This window comes from Lissotriton helveticus, chromosome 3_1, assembly GCF_964261635.1.
Source record: "Lissotriton helveticus chromosome 3_1, aLisHel1.1, whole genome shotgun sequence".
Taxonomy (NCBI): domain Eukaryota; kingdom Metazoa; phylum Chordata; class Amphibia; order Caudata; family Salamandridae; genus Lissotriton; species Lissotriton helveticus.
The window spans coordinates 1,878,773,570-1,878,797,524 of NC_136061.1; the positions used below are offsets into that span (position 1 = coordinate 1,878,773,570).

General features: G+C 46.6%; 1 protein-coding gene across 1 annotated transcript in view; it reads right to left on the reverse strand.

Annotated features, from left to right (window-relative positions):
- LOC144823935 (sperm-specific sodium:proton exchanger-like) overlaps positions 1 to 23,955 on the reverse strand; it is a 5,382,759-nt gene that overhangs the window by 1,558,412 nt on the left and 3,800,392 nt on the right. The window contains exon 15 of the mRNA XM_078682869.1: positions 22,661 to 22,712. Coding sequence (XP_078538995.1) covers positions 22,661 to 22,712 — 52 coding nt within the window. The remainder of the gene's footprint in view (positions 1 to 22,660; positions 22,713 to 23,955) is intronic.

Genomic DNA, 23,955 nt, shown 5'->3' on the forward strand with positions numbered 1-23,955 from the left:
AACATGTCCCTGGTGTTCTGAACAATGCAGCTGACTCCCTCTCTCGCTTCAAAATGCAGGTTTTCAGGGAACATCTTCCTACAGCAGACCCCTCGCCAGCGCACTTCCCAGCAGTACTTTGGCAGATTGGTGCCCCAGATTACAGGACCTCGTGGTCGCTAGCCTAGCCCCCAGGACCAAGTCGGCTTACGAAGGGGCGTTTTTGTCTTATTGTTCTTTTTTGGGGCAACAATGGGAAGTGCTTTGGGCAGAGGAGGATGGCTTTGCAGCCTATTTAGAATGGATGCATAAGGAGGGGCGCTCAGTGGCAGCGGCGAATAGACATAGGGCAGCGGTGTCATTCTTCGCCCAAGCTAGGGGTGTCCGGGATCCCACTAAGACCTTTGTGATACGTAAGGCGTTGAGGGGATGGCGCCGTATTCAGGGACATCAGAAGGATAAGAGAAAGCCCATAGGATTGGCCCGGCTGACGGCTTTACTGGGCACGCTGGACACTGTTTGTAGCTCGGAGTGGGAGGTGCTTCTTTTTAGGGCAGCATTCTCTTTGGCATTCTATGGGGCGCTGAGAATTAGCGAACTTGTGGCAGGTTCTAAGTCAGACCTACTGGGCGGCTTGCAAAGGGCTAGTGTGACGATAAGGGAGGACACCATGTGGGTCACTATTCAGAAGTCAAAGACCGACCAGGAGTCTAGGGGCCACACCATAGTTCTTCAACGGGCCCCCGCCAACCCTTGCTGCCCAGTGAGGCACGTGGAATTATTGCACGGACTGTTGGTGGGCTCAGCGGGCAGGGCACTGCTTTGTCACGCCGACGGGAGCCCCTTGACCAGATATCAATTCAGGAAGGTGTTGGAGATGGGGGTCAGGAAAGCAGGTCTTGAACCTAAAGAGTTTGGCTCTCATTCCTTTAGGATTGGGGCAGCAACTGAGGCGGTGGCGGGGGGCCTCCCAGTGGAGAGAGTGAAGACAATTGGGAGATGGTCCTCAGATTGCTACAAACGTTATGTACGGATTGACATGCTGTGATTACATGGCACTCACGCTTGGTTTGTTTTCGCTCTCTTACAGTTTCTCAGACCTGTTACGCAGGGGAGGAATTTGTCGTCGGGCATCAGCAACATACATCAGCACGGAGCGGCAGCCAGGAAACAATGAAGACCAGTGTTTGGATTGTGGGTCACTCCTACGTAAAACGAGCAGAATGTGTCTTTATGTCAGGTGACAGGGGGAAAAAGGGGGCACAACTAGGGTTGGACATCACGTTCTATGGCAGAGGGGGGTTGTGTCTGCACGAGTTTAGGGGATTCTTCCAAGGGCTTTTAGCACGCCGGCAATCTCCACCGTCAGTGGTGATACTTCACCTTGGGGAGAATGATTTGGCAACACTGGGTAGGCGCATTCTGATCGAGGAGATTATCTCAACGGCGGGTTGGATGGCCAGGACCTGCCCGGGTTGCACACTAGTATGGTCACAACTCATACCTCGACTGCAGTGGCGGGGGGGGACATTCGGTCAGGGCGTTGAATCACTCGGTAAAGAGGATCAACACACGGTTGGATAAGTTGTTCCGAGCCCCCTTGTTACAGTCAATACCTCATGGGTGCATCTGGGGCGACAAGTATTACCTGAAGGACGGAGTTCACTTAACAGAGGAGGGGAATGTCTTGTGGTCTGACAATATCTGGGCCTGGCTAGAGGGTTTTGCAAGTAGGAGGGTTTCCTTAGGTAGGGGCTAGAGGGGGGAGGCCAGATCGTCGGTTAACAATGCTGGCCTGTGGCGGTAAGGTCATTATCGGTGAGCACATATTTGAGGTCTGAGGGGGCAGGCATCATCCTATGGAGGTTCCCGCCCAGGGGGAGGGGCCTGCGGGCCACTCCCAGAACTCCAGGGGCAAGGTAATGGATGCTGCAAAGCAAAGGAGTGCGGGTAGGAGTAGTTCACGCTTTCCTTAGGCTGGTAGCCACCCCGCGCGCGTGGACTCATGACGCCACCGGCGCAGAGTAAGGGCCCTCCTTTAGTGGGTAAATGGAGTTCAGGGCGTAGACCGGGCAATTCCCGGGGTAACACTGCGCATGCGCACGTCTCTAGGGGAGGCGCAGCTTGTAGGACCTGACACCGGTAGTGACCCTGCCATATGGCCAGAAATGTACAAAAATTCAGATGAGGATGTTTAGTCTCGGTTAGGAAACAACATGTATTAGAGTTTTGTTAAGGTCAGGCTCTCAAACTTGTTGATAAAAACTGTGTATCTAAATGTCCTGCTGATTTTTGTATAACTTGTTGATTATGCAATTAAAACCTTTTCTTTTAATTTCATACTTTAATAAATACGGCCGGGCGACTAGCGCCCGCCTTCCAAAAAGTAAAGACGTCTCGTGTCCACGTTCCTGGGTGTTGGGTGCCGGATTGGGGGGGAGGCGGCAGCTAGTCGCTGACCATGTGAAAAGGGGGGGCCCTCGGCCCCCCCGCACGCATGGCGGCGCGGCGACCGTCGCCCCCCCTTTCCCCTTTGTTGTCATTCGACGGTGGGGGCGTGCCCTGGGGGCGCGGCCCACCGCCGATTGGCCGGCGGCCTTCCTGACCCGGATCCAAGGTAGTGGGTCCGGGTCAGGGGGGGCGGGCGATAGGAGGGGCCGCCTGGCCCCTCGGGAATAAGAGGTGGGGAGCGCCCAGGAGACCCCCTTGTCCCTGGACGCTCCCTCGCTGAACGTTGTGCCCCGCGCTCGGGGCTTCTTTGTTTTCCCACCCACCATCCCTTGGAACAAAAAGTCTTGTAGCAGTTCTTATGTCTGGTTGATTGGTAAGTTTTGAAGGTACGGTTCACAGGTCTCACAGGGTAGTAGAGATGGATCTGTTGGTATATTTTGTGATGCTTTTGTTTAGGAATTTTTTCCCCTTCTTAGCAAACCATGTGTGAAGTGAATTGTATTTGTTGCCATGTGTCTTTAGGCCTTTTTTCCCTTTGTAGCTATACGTTGATACTGTTATTTATTAGCCAGTGTAGCTGTCCTTTAGAATTTTTTCCCATAGGTCGTCGTATTTATTAGGTATGGGGCATGCGGTAAGGTCATTATCGGTGAGCACATATTTGAGGTCTGAGGGGGCGGGCATCATCCTATGGAGGTTCCCGCCCAGGGGGAGGGGCCTGCGGGCCACTCCCAGAACTCCAGGGGCAAGGTAATGGATGCTGCAAAGCAAAGGAGTGCGGGTAGGAGTAGTTCACGCTTTCCTTAGGCTGGTAGCCACCCCGCGCGCGTGGACTCATGACGCCACCGGCGCAGAGTAAGGGCCCTCCTTTAGTGGGTAAATGGAGTTCAGGGCGTAGACCGGGCAATTCCCGGGGTAACACTGCGCATGCGCACGTCTCTAGGGGAGGCGCAGCTTGTAGGACCTGACACCGGTAGTGACCCTGCCATATGGCCAGAAATGTACAAAAATTCAGATGAGGATGTTTAGTCTCGGTTAGGAAACAACATGTATTAGAGTTTTGTTAAGGTCAGGCTCTCAAACTTGTTGATAAAAACTGTGTATCTAAATGTCCTGCTGATTTTTGTATAAATTGTTGATTATGCAATTAAAACCTTTTCTTTTAATTTCATACTTTAATAAATACGGCCGGGCGACTAGCGCCCGCCTTCCAAAAAGTAAAGACGTCTCGTGTCCACGTTCCTGGGTGTTGGGTGCCGGATTGGGGGGGAGGCGGCAGCTAGTCGCTGACCATGTTCAGTGGTAGGGGCAGATTCCAGACATATAATCAGCCGTAAGCTAAGGAGTTACGGGGCATGTAGCATGCTGCGTGGAAAGGTACTCGTAGGGCCGGCCATTCCTCCTAAGGTCAGACGGTGCAGAGCTTTTCTCAGCGTAGTGGTAGCTATGACGTTAAGTATGATGTAAGCAAGCTAGGGGAAGTTGGAGACTGACTGAACATCACAGGCAGGGAAGTAAGGTTAAACTGCAAGGCTGTGAAAACTTTGAAAACACTCACACTTCTAAATAAATTTAGTGTTGAACGAATGTCAGAAAATGACTTCATACACAATGTTTGAGCGCGAAGACCTGTCTAAACGAAGAGGCTTCACGCCTTGGCAAAGGTCCAATGGTGTAGCAAGTGTAATAAGGATTAGCTCTTTAAACCAGAGGTCGAACCTAAAACATCTGTCAATCAATCTGTCAAAAGATTATAGTGGAAGGAGGCGGTCATCTCACACAAGGGCAAACAGCGCATCTGCTAAACTGAGTTTGGGAAGATAAGTCAGTTTCAAAAGATGTATTTTCTGCATCTTCCATTCCTGCCCATGAAATAAAACACACAACACAGCAGCAAACTCTAGATCAGGCCACAGTGCCAAAACCGGAACTACAAAGAAAGCACCAGAGGGGCCTTGGGCTGGGATCCTGGGTGCCACCTGCCCCACCTGTTTCATTGTCAAAGAAGAGTGCAGTACAATGAATGTTCTTAACTACTTGGGAGGCGGCAGCTTTGTACCCTTCCCGCAGACTGTGCCCCGCCACTGCAGCTGCACCAGACTCGGAGAAGCAGCGCAGACAGAGCAAACACACACTGACCCAGTTTATGCCCTGACTGAGCTGCAGGGCAAACAGAGCAGCTTAACAAAGAAAAAGGCGAGCGGCAGACCAAGGTCCTGCACATCCAGTCCTTATGTACAATATATTTTAGGGTGGTGCAGTCTCTTCCCACACCCGCCGTCCAGAGATGTCAGAAACAGTCATTTTTTTCAATGAAAGCAGAAGGTGCACACGTTGCGGAGTCAAGACGCAGCAGTCAAGGTAAATTCCAAAAAATACTTCTTTGTATTTCAATAAATCTTTAAAACTGGTACACAGCCAACGCGTTTTCCCAGGGCAGCTCTGCCGGTTACCACGCCGCGATGGGAGGAGATGTTATTACTTCAGAATATTTGCAGTATCTTGCTACCTGAGACTGGCCGCATCCATAGTATTGCGCCCATTGTAATCTCTCCTCCTGCCCTGATTGTTTTTATATACCCGAGGTCGGAAATACAGCTTGCTATTAATATTACTACTTATCACCTGTTAATATCTTTGCTCAAGACCATACTAAAGAGCCCTGACAAAGTTCCCACTGGCAAAAAAACAGGAACGAAACACATTGTCTGTGTGCCAGTTTTAAAGATTAATTGAAATAAAAAGAAGTATATTTTGGAATAAACCTTGAATGCTGCGTCTTGACTCCGCAATGTGTGCACCTTCCGCTTTCTTTGAAAAAAACAAATTGAGCAGCTTAGCTGCTGCCAAATGAATGCGGGAATGTGCGCTGCGCTGGGTCGGAAAGGAGTGAAACCTTTGCATGACTCCTCTTGTTTCAATGAGCAAAGAGAGAGGGGGAGGCAGACGGAGAGCGCTCTGGGGACAAACCATAACAAGCATTGCTTATTGAGCAACCTGGACAGCGTCAGGGGCGTGCACGTGCACAGCCTCTTAAAGGAGCAGGCCTGCCAAGGAATAAAACATAAAACAGCCCGTTGGCCAGCTCGAGGCTGTGCCGCAGAGCCAATTCCCTGCACCAGGAGGCAGGCACCCGGGACACCCTCCCTGGCCCCCCATTAAATCTGCAATGAAGTTATGAATCGGAAGGCCCTGCTGGTGTGAACCCACTGTAAGAGCCTGGACCCCCCTCTGCCAACCTCCATTCAGCGCTATGGCAGTTGGCTCCTTTGGCGTCTGCTGTGTGACTCCGCCAGGCTCCCCTATGAGGCCGCAATCAACTAAGTTACAGGCTCTCTTCACCGGTGTGAACACGCTCCTGGAATCCGGGCCCACCTCCGCCATGGTCCATCCAACATTGAAGCAGCTGGTGCCACTGTCACCCGCCGCGTTAATCTGAGGCCCCTCACAACACACAGAGATGCCCCGGTCTTGCAGTCACATAGAGTCCGTTTGGGAGGGAGGGGGGCAAGTCAAACCGAGACCAATTTTTGTGTGTGTAAAAGGCCTCTTTATTGAAACAGGTGCATATCACAATGAAGACACTGACAACTGACCTACAAAACTAAAACCTCGTTATACATAAAATAACTGATCCCCTGTTTCCCCTCCCCTATGATCCCCACATCAAATCCCCCACCCTGCCAATAACATAATAACATGAATAACAACCACATTACACAGTATTGCAGTTACAAATCCTGCCCTCCAATAAAACCCAAACCCCTACCTGCCTTTCTGCAACTGTTACTGCCAAACATCTACTCTAAACTTAGCCTACCTGCATACCCTTTCCCTGTCTCTGCTCACAACTTCCAACACTTACCTGAAAATGTCTGCCAATCCTGGCCAACATTTAACAACCCCGCCACCCAAGAAAAAGCGGGAGTGTAGGCGGGAACGCCGCCTCCCCTTTTTTCTGCCCCCACCTTCCTCATAGGCATGCATCTGTTAGTGCCTCTGTACATTCAACTCCCTAGCTAGAACCTCTCTGATTTTCAACAAATATAAGTCCATGCCCATATGTGAAGAGTGAATACCATCACCCCTGAAGAATTCTACTGCGTCAAATCAGATTTCCCTATGGGCAATCCACCCAAATTCAATCTCCCTACAAAAATGCACCGTTTCTGTATTGAGTTTCTTCCTGGCCCTGTCCTCTGTCCTGGGGTTAACTGTGCCTCTCCATACTCTACAGGGAACAAACTCTGTCTAAATGACTGAACACCCAGCACACTGTCATTTTATCAAGGCCAAATCCCATTTCATGTTCCTCATTAAAACTATCCCCTTTTCCCCGACCATCTCATTCTCACCTAAAGGAAGCAACAAAATGTCGGGGCACTTACCAGCTGCCAACACACCATTCAAAGACTGTAAAAGCTCCTTCCATTGCATGCCCCCTCTACCCCTCCAAAACACTTTAAACAGATCTTTATTAAAACCAACATTTTCTCTAAAGTAACTGGTGCGGGCCTGGGCCTACTTCACAAATGAATGCCCCACTATCAAAATGGATATCTCCCGAGTGAGGGGGCCAGTCACAGAACCTGAAACAAGAAAAACTGCATGAACATGATGAAGAAACACATTCGCGCTACACCCCCCCTGCTGCGCAGCGAACATATCGCCTGTAACAATCCGAGGACCATCTCCCCAGTCTATAATGTCCCCTCTCCCCAAGCCTTATTCGCTTCTGATGCGGCCCCAATGCTGAAGGAATGAGTCCCAAAATCCCTGCCATCGATCACCCAACTCCGTGAGCGCTTTCCACAGAACCGCCAATAGTTGAAACGCCGTCACCCTGCATCCATTTGCATGCAAAAAAGACCCATCCAATCTGTGATCTAGATAGAGCCCTCCACTTCGCTTCCCACCTGCAAGTGCAAGTCGACTGTGCATCAGACACCTGAAGCGACACTCATTTTACCACGCCCCTCTGATCCGTTTTTGACTTGAATAATCATATGCACACCCTGTCGTGATGCGGTACTACACCCCCCATTCAATACCTCTCCCTGACTGAGGACCCAACAACTCTGACACCCGAAAAGCCCCAAAAAATAGCCAGACCATCACCGTGGAAAAAAGACTCATTTTGTATTCGTCCGAGCATTCTCTAGGCAATATCTGTATAACCCTGCCCAGTAGGTTCCATGACAGAGGTTTTCTAGCCTGCCCTACCTGACCTTGCTCACTAGTCCACCCATCTAACATATGGTGCATAACCCCATACTAGTTTACAGACAAATGCAATTCCTGCCAACTTACCAGCAATTGTCACCCTAGATAACCCTTTGTCAATCAAATCCAGAATAATTTTAATCACGTATTCCCTTCTATGCTCCAACGTAGAATGCCACCGGGCTCCCTGGAGCAGAAACTCATCCCAAGCTAAACTATATGCCAGCCTCGTGGATTGTGCCAGGGACCCTACTACCAAAACTGCTTCAGCATAGGGGTCGGAGTCCCGTCTGTGTACTTGGCTAGCCCACGGAATCTCCCCCACTGTAAATGAGACAAAGCATCCACTATGTCACTGTCCATGCCTGGCACGTGCAACACTCTGAAAGCTATGTCATGGCGCAAATAGCCCAAAATTAATTCTCTCAACAATTTCAACACCTTTTTGTCCCTGGCGGACTAGTGGTTTACGATCTGCATAACTGCCATGTTGTCAATCCCGAAAGTCACCTTCTTATGTGCCAATTGTTCCCCCCACAATGTGACCGCCACCACTAGGGGAAAAAACAAAAAAAATGCGATACTCCTGCCCCCCTCACTTTCCTTGCCAATAGAGGGCAAAGCCTTTGCTGCCTGCTGCATCCGAAAAAATGTTGTACGTCTCAAACCATGTCACCTTTCCTTGACAAAGGAATGCCATTGAAAACCTGTAAGAAAAACTTCCACATCCTCAAGTCTTCTTTCGCACCGCCGACAGGCGTACATGATGGTGTGGTGGTCTCTGTCCTGTCAGTGCCCTGCTTGGTCTTCTACAAAATGTCCTCCGTACTCTCACTATCCGGCAAGCGAAATTGAGATGTCCCAGCAATACCTGAATCTCCCTCACTTTGACCTTGTCCCTTGCTAGCATTGTCGCCAGTAGCCGGAGCATTTGTTGCTTTTTGTCTTCTGGCAGGCAGGCCTCCATCAATTGAGAATCTAGCTCAATACCCAAAAAGGAAAGAACAGTGCTGGGCCCCATCGTCTTTTCCGGTGCTATTGGCACCCCTGGCTCCCTCGTGATCTCTTTGAAGCTGTCCAGAGCTGCTTGGCACTCCGTGGAGTCTGAGGTGCCTACAAAAAAGAAATCATCTAGGTAATGCGTCACCAACTGGTGACCCGTGCGCCTAGAAAACAGCCACCGGAGAAACGTGCCAAAACACTCAAATAATGCGCATGACATAGAGCAGCCCATCGGTAATGCCTTGTCCACGTACCATTTACAGTTGAAATGGATACCCAGGAGATCCCAATCATCCGGGTGGACTGCAAGCAAACGGAAAGCTGAGTTTATGTTGCGTTTTGCCATTTGTGCCGTTTCGCCCACGATCACTTCCAGTGACATGGCCACGTCAACTGACGAATATGACACAATAGCCTCCCTTTCATCGATGAAATCGTTCACAGAGCTCCCTTCCGGGTATGACAAATGTTGAATTCGGCAGAACTGGCCTTGTTCCTTCTTTGGTACAACTCCAATGGGAGAAACAATCAAATTTTCCAAAGGCCAGTCCTCAAATGGGGCTGCCATACGACCCTCACGCACTTCTTTATCCAATTTGTACTGCACTATTCAGGGGTGTTCTCTTGCCGATTGCATATTCTCCACCCACCTCATGACCCTAGGTCCCTCATACCCCAGACAAAAACCCTGTTGAAACCCTTCTCGCAAGATCTTTGCAACCTTCTAGTTGCCCTAACCCTACAAGGCTGCTTATAGCTTGTCTACTCGAACTGGTGTTGGAGACTTTTGGCCCAGTCCCCTTAGCCCCCCTTCCTCCTGTGAAAGGCACCTGCTACTGCCCACCTGCATTAAACTCTCCTTGCTGCCACTGCTGGCCCCCTTTCTGATTCCCTGGCTCTCACCCGAAGCAATTGCCCAATGCATGCCTGCCTCTACATTTCGAGCAATCATGCCTAAACTTACAAAACTTAGGTGCACATGCCTTTGTTGAATTCCCAGCATGCCCCTCCCAATCCTGTCTGCCCTCTGCCTGTTCCACTCACCCCATCCTGGGTGGGTTTACCCTGAAAGGGCCGATAAACTATCGGTAGCCCGCTGGCCATGAATATTGTTTTCCCTACCATGGATGCCCCCATTGTATGCTGCCACAGATCCGTGTCTAACTCCCCCCATTTTACCTCGATGTCCCATGCCATGCGAGCCCGAAATATCTCACTGTATTGCGCCCTAGCATATTCCCCTCCAGTGATCTGTGCCTTCCGGATCACATCCATGTATTTAAATAGTACCACACAACGCTCTGAGTACTTCTCGTAATAGACATTTGTGTATATTAAAAAGGCTGCAGTGCAATTTTCAATGGTGAGAGGCACCCTTGGCGTCTTGGACAATTGATACTCTTCTTCCTTCTAACCCTTCTTCACACGCACTTCCCTATGCAAATGTTTGAGCATTTCAACATACTCACCCTTCCATATCATTTCTTTAGTTGCCAACATTAAGTGTGCGCCCAGCGGTTTGGTCACCCCTATATGAGGCAATTATTTAATCTTCAATTCCTTGCTTTCTAATTTGTCTTTCATCTCTGCTGCCCTCTTTTCCCCTGTGATGTCCGTCCCCTCTTAGTGTCCTCTAACGCATTTGCGGACGCAATATCTGAGTCGTCCGTGCCCACCCCAACATCCAACACATAATTGCCTCTCCGCAACCTCCCCCTCCTCCCACATTGCCTCCCCCATCTCCACCGACACCATTGTTGCTTTTTTGCCCTCTTGCCCGCGTTTTACCTGGCTCTAAGGAGGGTGCCCGTTGTGCTGCAGTCCACCTTGCCATGGGACCCTTAGTCTGAGCCAATCCCGATGTCCAACCTGTAGGCTCTGCCGGCCGTCGTGACACCAGTAACATACTATAAGACACATTACTCAGCCCCCCTCATTCCCTTATTCAGCCTCTCTTAACTCACCCTCTTCCAGGCTGTCCTCATCATAAACTAATTCCTCCTGACCTTTCCGATAATCCCTCTGTTACCCAAAATGGTGCCCATTTTCGCTCGACGTGAGGTGTCAACTCCACCCTCCTATGATCATTAGCACCCTTGCTGGACATAATCCCGTGTCCTCGTTGCCCTGTGGACCTCTGAGGTCCATCGGGTGTTGGGGCCAGCAAGAGCACTCAGGGCCTACTTCTGCCAGCTGCGTCGAGATCCCACGCCGGCACTGGGCAGGCCGCGCGATGCACCACCCTTCCTTCTCCCCTTTCCCTGACCTACCAACTCATCTTCCTACCTACCTCCAAAGTGCACTCGGCCAACACATGCCGTACTTTACTTAAATCTAGAGCTTCCTCTCCACCCACCCCCTCTTCCTTATCCTCAATCCATTCCAGTCCTGCATAAAACCCAACCCGGGCCCTCCTGGGGCCCGCACCCAGACCCTAGGAGCCACTACCCTGACCCCACCCTTCCCTCTCACCACCCTCCTTACCCCTCAGCCTCAGCCCCTTGGCCTCCATACCCAAAGACCCTCCCTGTGCCATGAAACATCTATCTGCCCCACCCTATCTAAACCCCTCACCTCCTTATGCCAGGACTTGAAAATGTCAAAGCCCTCCCAGTCCTGGCTTCCCCCTGCTGGGTCCAGCCACTCGGGCGGGCACCCCCTCCTCTCCCATTCCCCAAAAACCTGGGCTTACTTCCTTTCCCTCCCCTTCTCTACCGGTGGCCCCAAGGAACCCATCCTTGCCCCCCTTGTGGCCACCCCTTCCTATCTGGCTGCCCTCCCCGCCCACCTCTTCCCCCAACAACCCTTGGGATTTATCCCCACTCCTCAGCCCAGGAAAACCCAGTGCTTCCTCCCTAACTGCTCTCAGGCCTTGTAGGCTGCCCCCTGCAGGGGCTTCACCCATTGTCAAGCCCATCTCCAAACCCCCCCCACGGGGAATTTCCTCTTGGGCTGCCTGCTCTCTCTTCTTTCTCTTCCCTCCCTCCCTGCCCTTAATCATGCATCGGGCGCATTCCTCCTGCTCCTCCCCCTCAGACTGGGAACAGCCAAGGAGCCGACTGGGGAGATGTGCAACACGCTCCTCCAGCAAGCCCCGCCCGCACCTTAGCCGGAGCACCCACGAGAACGCGAGGCTCAGTCTCAGCGCAGAACAAAAGGGCGGCTCTCCTGGCATAGGAGCGGCCCTACACTCTCAACTCCTGTTTTTTGCCCCTCTTAAGGGACTTGCAGGCCGCGACGGCAGCCGCTACCCTCGTGGACGCGCGCCTCGAGAGCAGCTCATTCCCATAGGTCTCCGGTTGCAGGAGGTCGAGCCGCTCGGTATCGCTCAGAAGCCGGACCGCTTCCAACACGCAATAGTCCTTGCCTGCCATTGACAGTCAGCCTGCTAACCAAAAGCCTGACAAACTGTTAAGCCAAGTAAGTAAACTTCACTAACCCTAACACAACCGCCTGACACAAAAAACGCTAACTGCCACTACACACCCAGCCACCAGGTCACCAAACCTAAAATGGTGGCTGGGAGCCTGTCAAACCCGCAATTATAGTCCTTGGGCTACATTTGGGCTATACATAAAAAACTCCTAACTTGCAAATTGGCTGCTAATCGGTCTGCCCCTTCCCCCTCCCAATCTGCCCTGGGGGCAGACCTCACCGGGTTTGGGCACCTCCCAAATACCCCCTCTCCTCCCTCACCCCAACCCTGCCAGTAAAGCTCCGCAGGCCACATTCACCACACGGGACCCTGGGTCGGTTGGCTACGAGCCCTCCAGGCCTGTCTATGGTCTGTCGCTGGACAGCCAGAATCTCCGCTCCTCAGCCCATCCTGAGCAGGCCGCAGCACTCCCCATCACCTAGGGAGCACAACAGCACTCTCTACCCCTCCATGGCCCAAGAGCACCCGCTGCACGTTCCTGCAGTCTTCAAGCTATGGGGCCCAGTGGGCTCTGAAGGATGGTGAAAGATGCTCCCGGACCTCCCAGGTTACGCTTCAGCTATGTTGCCTTGGCCTGCCACATCCCCTGAAATTTTAGTTATTATTACCAGCATGTGTCCGTGAGTGAATTTCTAGGTTTAGTGCCTCTCAGACAGAGTTTTACTCAGCATTCTTTTTCCATAGGAGCTGCTGAATGTCATGGAAGACTCTGAATTATTAATTACTACTTGCCTTATTGTTAGATGTTTACAGTTATATTATGTTCCATAAACAATACAAACTATAATGTATGGCAGTTTGTCTAATTTTCTTCTGCTTTCTACTTTCCTATTACCTTCAAACCGTTTTTTGTATTGTGTTTGCATTATTGAGTTTTGTCTTTTGAAGGTATTGCCCAGCTCATGTCCTATGTATCAATCTCAGTCTGTTCCAACAACCGCCAGTCTTCTGCTCCTGTCCTGTCTTCTCCTTCCAAATTTTAGGTCCTCTCTTGTGTATGCTGAACCCCTACTCCTGAATTCCCTTTCCCTGCAGAAAATAAGCTCTCTGTGTTTGATAGACTTGTTACATCCCAGCAGGCGCGCTGATTAAGGTGTCAGTAAACTAGTCGTCGTGGTGAGCCTCAGCTAGGCCTACCAGTGCTAGGGGTTCGCCCTTCTTTGTACAAATTCCTGAGACCAATAGGATAGAAGTTGGCACGGAAACTGAAACATAAAACAAACCTTTTTAATAAACCTCATGAGGTGGAACCACATTCACACAACACCCTTCGGGAGTGTATGAAGTAGCACACTGAACAGAAGGAACATGCTCCTTTTATACCCACACAGGGGCTCAGAAGAAGGCGGTACAAGTACAGAAGAGAAGGTTTACATACATAAAAGGTCATACAGAAATCCACACAGTCAACAGTAGTGCGGAGCTTAGCAGTTTGCTAATTGCGGTAAAAATACCCTGACAGTTACAAACTAAGACGTGTGTGAACAGATACAGTTTCCTCTGCGCATATGCTGAGTAGCAGATCCTAAATATAGTCTGTCCATAAGCAGAGTACAAGAGCAAATGACAGCAAGGAAGGACAGAGCACATGGTCAGCACATGGCAGACAAGATGGCTGCCAAAGACAAGATGGCTTCAGCTAAATGCTAACACCGATCGCTGCCAAATTACAACAGACGACCCTTTTAGCAATAGCTGAAGACATTCGTTCATTTGGGGTAATCTGGATTCACATCTTGTACATTAATGTTCATCATTTCAGTAACTTCTTTTTTCAGCATGTGTTGCGCTTTTATTTCTGCAACATTTCGCTTAGCAGGTGTACAGGCAGAAATGCAGACGGAGCAAAGCATTGGACCACATTGTATACATACACAGCATGTAAATAGTATCACTAGTATTACACATAGAATGGTCAACCGCTTCCAGCCCCAGGCAACAATCAATGTCCAAAACCAGCTAGCACAAGTAGAAAAACAAGCCCAAATTGAAATCAACGTATGGTTGCAAGGTGGTGTCAGTCTGGTCCACCTCATCAGTACTCGTAGTCCTCTTGTATCTGTTCTTAGAAATGTCATTATATAGTTTAAAGTCCTTATGATACGATACAGGCGCCAGAAACACAGGGGCAACAGAAAGGACACATAGCATACTCCAGACCATCCAACAGGTAGTTGGTAATATCCCTTGTTACCTCAGACAAAGTAGGTATTATGTGAGAATAAAAAACTACTGTTATTGGCACCTTCAATAGTCAGAACCACAGTACAGTCACTTCTCCCCACTGGAATTCTCCCAACACTACCTATACACAAGTCTGCTTGAGCTCTGGTAACAGAAATCACAAGTGGTCCATTGTTCTTAATAGTTCTCATATTTTGAAAAACAAATGGCATGGAAATATTCTGAGGTCGATACTCCTCCCATTCCCATTTTGTCCCTTCAGCTCGAGGATAACCTTCTTCATCTGGATAGCACACTTTATTGAGATGATAATTAATCCTTCCTACTGTCATCCTTGAAATGTTTGCTTTTGCAGAAGCAAACAAAAGCGCAAACCAGACTTGGCAAGACCCATTATGCGAGAAAGGAAGAGGAATAAAAGATGTTCCTCCCTTCTTCTGGTGAGCAGGTATCATCCCACACACCCAACAGTCAGTAGTACTTTTGGCATTGTGAGTGTGATGTAGCATCTGAATAAATGTGTTGTTCAGTTAGGTTTGTCGATACTTCTGCTCATGGTAGGGAAGCGTAAAGTAATGATGTTCAGCTGGTACTGGAGTAGTAGCAATCAGTAGTTGCCGAGCAGAAGCCACTTTCTCAACAATCCAGGTTGTCACTGCTTCAGCTACCATTGCAACAATAAATCCTACAGCACAAATGGTCTTTTTGTTACAGATCTTAGCAACAGTTTATCTCCCTGCAGACATGATCACTTTGTCGTTGAATCAATCGTTGGAGCTCTAAAGTCCTGGGCAGCCGTTGGTTTCTTCACCGAGGGTCAAGACGGGTGTCACTATGTAGGAATGATCCCCCTTGCCACATCAGCACCGTTTCACCAACCCAGGACGGTAGCTCAACCAGTCTTTTTCAACAATGCAGACTCTTTCCGTGGTCTCAGTTGTTATCAGGATACTCCGGGGATGTGTTCTGGGAAGACTTCCTCAGATTCTTCAGGTGAGATGGCGTGGCCTTTCTCCGTATCCAGAATCTTTCGATGGTCAGTCAGCACAGCAGGTTCCACCAAGGTAAGCGACACTCGCTTGCAGTGAGTGCTATGGACCCAGTTCGTCCTATTCATCACTCGAACCGCTGTCCTCATCGCTAGGAGCACCTGCTCCGGTCCTCGCCAGCTAGGCTCCAAGCTGTTTGACCTCTTGAAAATTTTTGCCATCACATAGTCACCGGGCCGGAGTTCATGGGCCTCACCTGTGGACCTGTCAGGAAGAGCTTCTCGAACCTGTTGATGAATTGAAATCAAACTATCAGTCAACTGTGCTAAATAGTCACTCATCAAAACACATGTATGGTACGTGGTTTAGGAACTCCCCAAATGTTCATCGGTCTCCCAAATACCACCTCATAGGATGTAAGCCCAGATTGTGAATGCGGCACCGATCTAATGGAGAACAATGCCAAGGGTAACGCATCAGGCCATTTCAAAGATGTGGAAGCCAGTATTTTCGCTAATTTCAATTTCAAAGTAGCGTTTTACCTTTCCACCAATCCTGCTGATTGTGGGTGGAAGATTGCATGGAACTTCTGTTTGATCCCTAATCCTTTCAGGATATACTCAACAACTTGCCTAATAAATCGAGGTCCGTTGTCACTCCACAAAAGTTTACAAACACCAAATCTAGGGAAGAATTCCTTTAAAAGCACCTTTGCTGTGGTGAGAGCCGTATTATCCTTTCTAGGGCATGCCTCTATCCATTTACTGAAAGCACACACTACCACTGGAACATACTTCAAGTTATTGCAACGTTCAAGTTGGAAGTAATCCATTTGCAAAACTTCAAAATATGCGGTTGGTGTAGCAAACCCTCCTGTAGGAGTCCGTGTCCCTTTACCAGGATTGTACTGCCAACAGATCAAACAGGACTGTATTATCCTTTTAGCTGTACCGGCAATTTCTGGATGCTCCCAAACTTGTGTAAGCAATTTCGTTATTGCTAAAGCTCCAACATGTGCCGGATCATGTGCCATCTGAACCATAGGCTGTAAATAGGCTAAAGGCAGTTTCCACTTATTCATCTCTTTATTGCGCCAACAGGCCTCGTCATCCAACATTCCCTCTTTAGCCCATTGCTCTAGTTCTTCCACAGAAGCAGATCTCTGTATATCTAGCGCTTCCTGTCTAGCATCATGCCACCGTTCAGCTTGTGACTTTACTACATTGATGTAGTGCTTCGCTGCATCGCGGTCTCACGGGCTATGCGATATGCAAAGGCATTGGCTTGTCCTGTCTTATCAGTCACTTTCTTGTGTGCGCTACACTTAACAATAGCTATTTTCTTCGGATATGTCAGTGCAGTCAAAAGATTATGCACTAGTTCTCCGTGCATTATCTGCATTCCATGGGATGTAAGAAAACCTCTTTCTTTCCAAAGTAGACCAAAATCATGGGCCACTCCAAAAGCATAACTGCTATCTGTATAGATGTTCATGCACAAATCAGTACTAAGTTCACACGCTCGTATCAAAGCTATTAGCTCAGCTGCTTGAACTGACTTCTGTGGTATACGAGCTGTCCCCACTACTGTCTGAAGTGTCATAATTGCATATGCAGCTGAAGTCGTGCCATCTGGTAACTTCCAACAAGACCCATCAACCCATAGTTCCCCATCTACATCTGATAGGGGCGTATCTTGCAAATCGACGAGACCCTTTGTCTGTTCCTCAGTAAGGAATATACAATTGTGAGTCTCCTGTGACTGAGTCTGAGTCACTGGATATGGCAACAAAGTAGATGGGTTTAGAGTTGCACACCTCTTCAGGGTAATATGAGGGGCCAACAGTGTCAATTTGTATCCTGTCAAGCGAGCACTAGTCAAGTGTTGCGTCTTAGTTTGGTTCAAAAGGGCATCAACCGCATGGGGTACTAGCACCAACAATTTATGGGACAACACTATCCCTTCACTCTGATGTATGGACACAGCTGCTGCTGCAACTGGACGGAAGCACCCATGCAATGCACGAACAACGGGATCAAGAACAGCTGAAAAATATGCACAGGGACGCTGCTTGTCACCGTGTCTGCACTAAAACTGACAATGCACACCTATTTTTCTCATGTACATAGAGTGTAAAAGCCTTCGTGTAATCTGGGGTGCCTAACACTGGTGCAGAGCAAAGAGCTTGACGTAGCTGACGAAAAGCATTCTGGCATTCAGTTGTCCATGGACATTGGAGTGTCTTTGGTCAAAAGCGCCAACAAGGGTTTAACAATGTGTGAAAAACCTAATATCCATTGCCTACAAAAAGAATTAAGACCAATGAATGCACAGACATCTTTTTGAGTAGAAGGCACTGGTGTGTCTAAAATTGCTTGAATGCGATCTGTGGTAAATGCAAGCCCCTCCTTAGACAGAAGGTGACCTAAGTAGGTCACCTTCGGTCTACAATATTGCAATTTCTTCCGTGACACTTTGTGGTGGTGTGAAGCAAGAAAGGAAAGCAAAGACAAAGTACATTTTTCACACTGTTCAGGTGTATCGGCTGCCAACAAGATGTCATCAACATATTGTATGAGAGCCACTCCTTCAGGCAAAGTGAAAGAATCAAGTTGTCTTTTCAATGCTTGGCTGTAAATACTAGGACTCTCAGTATACTCTTGAGGAATTCTGCAAAATCTGTAAGCTCGATTATTCAAAGTGAAGCCGAACAAATACTGGCTATCAGGATAAATAGGAATCGAGAAGAAAGCGTTCTTGAGGTCAATCACAGTGAATGTAGTTGCTGTAGGAGGAACTACATAGTAGTTGCTGTAGAAGTGTTGTTATATCAGAAACCACGGGGTATTGTGGTACTACAATCTTATTAACTTCTCGCAAATTAATAATGAATCTATAAATCTTAGTGTCAGTGTCTTTTTTCAAAATTGGAAGAATAGGACTGTTGCAAATATTGTAAGGAACTTCCTCCACAACCCCCACTTTAATTAAATCATGGACAATGCGTACAAGTTCTTCTTCGCCTTTTTGAGAAATTTTGTATTGAGGCAAGCATGGCAATGAAGCGCCCTTCTTGACACTATTATGAACTGGTAGAATAACCATTTGCCCTACATCGGTGTCTGAAGTAGCCCACAAAGTACTAGGGAGCGAAGCTAAAGCAATGTCCTCTTTAACAAGACAAGATCTCTCAATCACGGGGTAGTTGTCATTCAAAATAACACGTACTCCTTCTGGAGAACATCGTATCGTAACCCAGAAATATTTGAGCATATCAAGACCCACAATATTATCCGGCGTGTTCGGAGAAAGCAAAAATGGAAGGCCTACCAGTGCTAGGGGTTCACCCTTCTATGCACAAAGTCCTCAGACCAATAGGATAGAAGTTGGCACGGAAACTGAAATATAAAACAAAGCTTTTTAATAAACCTCATGTGGTGGAAATACATTCACACAACACCCTCAGTAGTGTAGGAACAGAAGGAACATGCTCCTTTTATACCCACACAGGGGCTCAGAAGAAGGCGGTACATGTACAGAAGAGAAGGTTTACATACATAAAAGGTCATACAGAAATGCACAGTCAACAGTAGGGCAGAGCTTAGCAGTTTGCTAATTGCGGTAAAAATATCCTGACAGTTACAAACTAAGACATGTGAACAGTTACAGTTTCCTCTGCGCATTTGCTGAGTAGCAGAGCCTAAATATAGTCTTTCTATAAGCAGAGTACAAGAGCAAACAACAGCAAGGAAGGACAGAGCACATGGTGAGCACATGGCAGATAAGATGGCTGCCAAAGACAAGATGGCTTCAGCCAAATGCTAATCCCGATCGCTGCAAAATTACAACATAGTGTGGTTGTTTGTTGCTGTGCCCTATTAGGGGAGGGAGGGTGGGTTACAACTGCTGGAACGATACAGGGGTGGAATTCAGTGGGAATGGATTTAGAGGTATGATTTCATACTTTGATGCCTAATGATAGGAGTCGGCCGTCGGATGTAGAATATGGTTGACCGGTTTAACTAGTATGACAGACAACTGTGAAAATGCTTCCAGGCAATGTCAGAGGAATGAATACTTAAGCTAAAAGATATAGATAAAATGTAGAATTATACAAAGTCATAGAATGCACGCGGGTATTTTTACAGGAGACACACCTGGTGACACACAAAGATATCAGAATAGTGCTAAAAGTTGATTCTGACAATAGGACTGGAAAGATTATGTTTCTCCTTAATGAGACCTCACATGTCCAAGAGATAATTGGCCTTCATCATGCTGCAGCATTGCATGGATCCTTCATCCTGGGGAGAATGGTCCCTTTTAAAATACTCTCTTGGAGGAAATTAGGACTAATTGCCACTTTTCTCTAAAGTAGACTTTTTCTCCACAACTGTAAGAAGGTAGTGGTCTGGAATTGGGTGGTAACAGATCACCGTAATTTGTAGCAGAAGTAGTAAATCTTATATCAGAAATGGAAAGTCCTTCAGCAGCATTACTTCATTCACAGTGGTAGTTTGGAACGGGTCGCTCTGCTGAAAGATTCTCTGTATGTGAAGAGTCCTCCAACAGAGGATTAACCATTTCCTCCAAAAATCATAATATTTTCCATTACCATTCAACTTTAAATCTTTAGAGACCATTTAGGTCTGTCTTCACAGTTCAACTGTCACCTGACTGTATGCGTTTGATAAAAAGAGAGCTGTCAGAGTCCTACTAAGAGAGGGGCTTAGGTTCCACTCACAATTTGGTCACTCTGATTACAGGATTTGATTGGGATGCATGTATTGCACCTTTTGGCTTAAGGCAAAGTTTATACTCCATGCAGTTTGAGTGAGTTGGTCATGGTGGCAGGCTAAGAATCATAACTATAGGCCTGATCAGTTTATAATGAAATAATATGATAAAGGCAGTAGGCCTGATCTATTTATTGTGAAAAGCATGTTAAAGTTGATAGGCAGGTGTTAATTGTTATTACTCTATATTAAAGCCTACAGATAGGTATTTTGTTTTTTGGAATCTCACAAATTACTTTAGCGGGAAAGGGGTTTGACGGTGGACACCCACCTTTTACAAACCCTGGCCATTTCACTGTGATGATTCTTGTTAGGTCCTGTCGAGTGGGGCTGTGTACTCTTTTGCAAGCTGTATTTTTATAGATATTTGTCATTTACAATTGTACAAATGATGGTTGGCAGTTATTTTGAGCCATTATAACAAAGCCAATACTCCTGACCTACTTATTGTGAAAATCTAATTTTGAAGAGAATAGGCTTTCAAAGATGGATCGTTAACACACTGTGCTGAATCTTGTAGGCCAGTATGTATTACATGGAATTTCACAGATGAGTGTAGTTGGCAAGGGTTATGGTGTTGGTGATCCATGAAATGTTATGACAAAGCCATTAGGGTTAATTGTTGTGAAAAGCCTACATTGTAGACAAAAGGCTTTTGAGGATGGATTATTATTACACTGTGCAAAAGCCTGTATGTAGGTTCTTTACTAAAGCATGAGTATAGCGAGAAACCTTGGTAAACCCTGTTGGGAGTGATACTATTTTGCTTCACCAACTGGAATTGTGTTTACATTTGCAGGTTTATTACTGTATGCCTGATGGTTGCTTTGTGTGCTATCTTATCCTTAGTATAGCAGGCTTCAGTTGGCTATGGTGACAAACTAATGATGACATCTATTGGATTGGTTTGTGTGCTGGGAAATGTTGTGCCAAGTGCCATTTATTAGGAGAAGCTATTATAAAGGCAGTGGGTCTGCCTTAATAATTGTGACAAGCATATGGTAACGCCAGTAGACCTCTAAACAGTGAATTGCTATCACATTATTTACAGGCTGTAGACAGGTTTTTGGTTACATGTTATCTCACAGATTACCATCGAGGGGAAGGGTTATGGTGTTGGTCACCCACATTGACAAACCCAGAGACCAGAATTTCACTGTGATGATTCTTTTTAGGCCCTATTGAGAGGGGCTGTATATTGTTTTGCTAACTGTAATTTTTTACATATTATTTGAGAAATGAATGCCCGATGATTGTCAGCTTCTACACATCTGTAGGCTTGAGCTGTATGTAGTGCCAATCCTTTGGTGAAGGGTGGAGGCCTTATCAGTTCATTGTGAAATTTTATGCCAGATTTCCTATGAGTGATTTGTTTATAATGAAAAGTTAAGACATAGCAAGTAGATGTTACTTATTTTAAAAAAAAGTAAAAGTATACGTAATGTCAGGCACCTTTTAAAGGTGGATTGTTAACACCTTAACTGCGGCGAACGTTCCACGCTAGTGCGGAATGTTCTATTGCGCGGGCGGGGCAGCGACGGCCAACGGACGTGCGCAGCACTCCACAGGTAGTGCACGCGACGGCCGTTGGCCGTCGCCAGAAGCCATGAGGTTAAGACTTGGTGCTGAAGTTGGGAGGCAGTAATTTTGCTACATGGAATCTTCTAGATTACTGTAGCAGGCAAGGGTTGTGGTGCTGGTGACCCACTTGAACATACCATGAGATAGACGATTTGCACTATGGTAATCATTATGAGGCGATATTAGTAGCGATTTTGTATTGTATTGATAACTGTATTTTTTGCATATTTGTAATTTGTCTATGGTACACATAATGGTTGCTTTGTGGGAAGGCGTATGAACCAACACAGTAGGTAAGAGTTGTTCATGGTGACAAGCCAATTATAAAGGTTATAGGCTTGTTTGTTTATAAGGAAAAGTTACGATAAAGGAAGCAGGCCTGACATACTGACTGCTAAAAGCATATGTGAAGGTAAGTAGGAATTTATGGGTATATTGTTATTACTCTGTATTAAAACCTACGTACAGGTATTTTGATACATGGAATCTCATAGATTACCATAGTAGTCAAGCATTTGGTGTTGGGTACCACCTCTGACATACCGTCGGTATAGAATATTTTTTTCTGTCAGAACCCTTGTTAGGCTCTCTTAGGATAGATAGTATTTCGCTTTGCCAACAAAAATTTTCTATACTATGTAATTTTATGACGGTATGCCTGATCCGTGCCTTGTGGGAAAGCTTATGCTCAGGATAGGAGGCCTCAGTTGGTTATGGTGATAAGCAATTGATAACAACTGTACGTCTAACTGGTTCACTTGGACAAAATATTTCAGTTGTCTGTAAGAATACTGTTTCCCACATAAATCTTTGGGCATTGTGCCCCCTCTCCAATCCGGTTGAATTAAACAAAACAGGTAAATACATAAATATGACAATATAACACTATATGGTCCCAAAAAGCACACTGCGTCTTTCTATTCAGTTTTTTAAACAACAGAACTCCTCCACCTATATGCACAGAGATTTGCTTCACTGAATACAAGTATAACTATAAAATCTCGCATTACATACTGTACCTAACTCCTGCATCCCATCCTGTCGGTCTTTTTCCACGACATTCTTTAATCTCTATGAAACAATTTGTGAAGAACATCACTATTAACATAAAAAGTCTTTAACTTTTAATGAAATAACTGTTTAAAATAACTAACACATTTTTGTCAAGGGCTACCGTCAAAGGAATGTATATCTTATTTGAATTAAAACGGCTATTTTCGGTAGTAAATGTTTTTTAACTAGGTTGTTTTTCATCAGTTGCCTTTCTATTATGTGGCTGAAATGTAGAGACACCCTAAGAACCATGCCAGTCATGGGTACAGAAAACAGATGTTATTTGAAAGAAAGAAAGCACACGTTTTAACCTAATTGACCCTTAAATTCCTGTTTATCAATGTAGCTTTACAACTATTGTGTACTTTCAATAAGACAAATGCAAATAGCTTAGTTTTCCAAATTCATTGACTCCCTTTAACTCATTGGGATATTGGTAATTCATGAAAGGACAGGAAAGGGGAAATTACTTACTTTCAGTCATATTTATCCATACAGTAAATCTTCATTGATGCCATAAACCTTTACATGGGTCAAACCATATGCGGGATCCCAGAACACTTTTATTGGCCTGACTTGACGGCATTTAGTGGTCTTCTAACCTCTTTTAATCACAAAATGCATTACATATACATACATATATATACATAATAAGACCTTTAGTCAGCCGTCCTCCTACTGATCTGTTCAAGTACCTTTCACATTAAACTTCTGCCCAGTCAATTACCCCAGCAGAAAAAGGGCTGCCACTGATCAAACATTTAAAACATATGGGCCCACATGCATCAAGCATTTTTGGAGTCGCAAACGGTGCGATTCCTTAAAATCGTCCGTTTGCGAATGCAAAAGTGCTGTTTGGGATGCATCATGCTATTTTAGAAATTGCATTTTTTTAGCAAATTCTAAAATTGCGATAGCACATAAGAAATCGCAATTGTGCAATTTCTAAAATGCTATGCATCATTTCACAAAAATGTACGATTTTTCAAATTGGAAGTGCAAATTACCACGAAGTTCAACCTCGTGGTAATTTGCGAAATTGTTCAAAAATGCACAAAAATGCATTTTTTAAACTGTTAAGTTACAGACACACATGTCCTTAGGACATGTGTGTATGTAACTTATACTGAAAAGTACATTTCATGGGTGCAGGGGGGGGGTCATTTGCACCCCCCTCTCCACCCTTGAAATGCATTGATGAATTTCGATTTCAAATTGCGAATTCTCAATTCCCATTCATTCCTATGGGCATTTTGGCCCA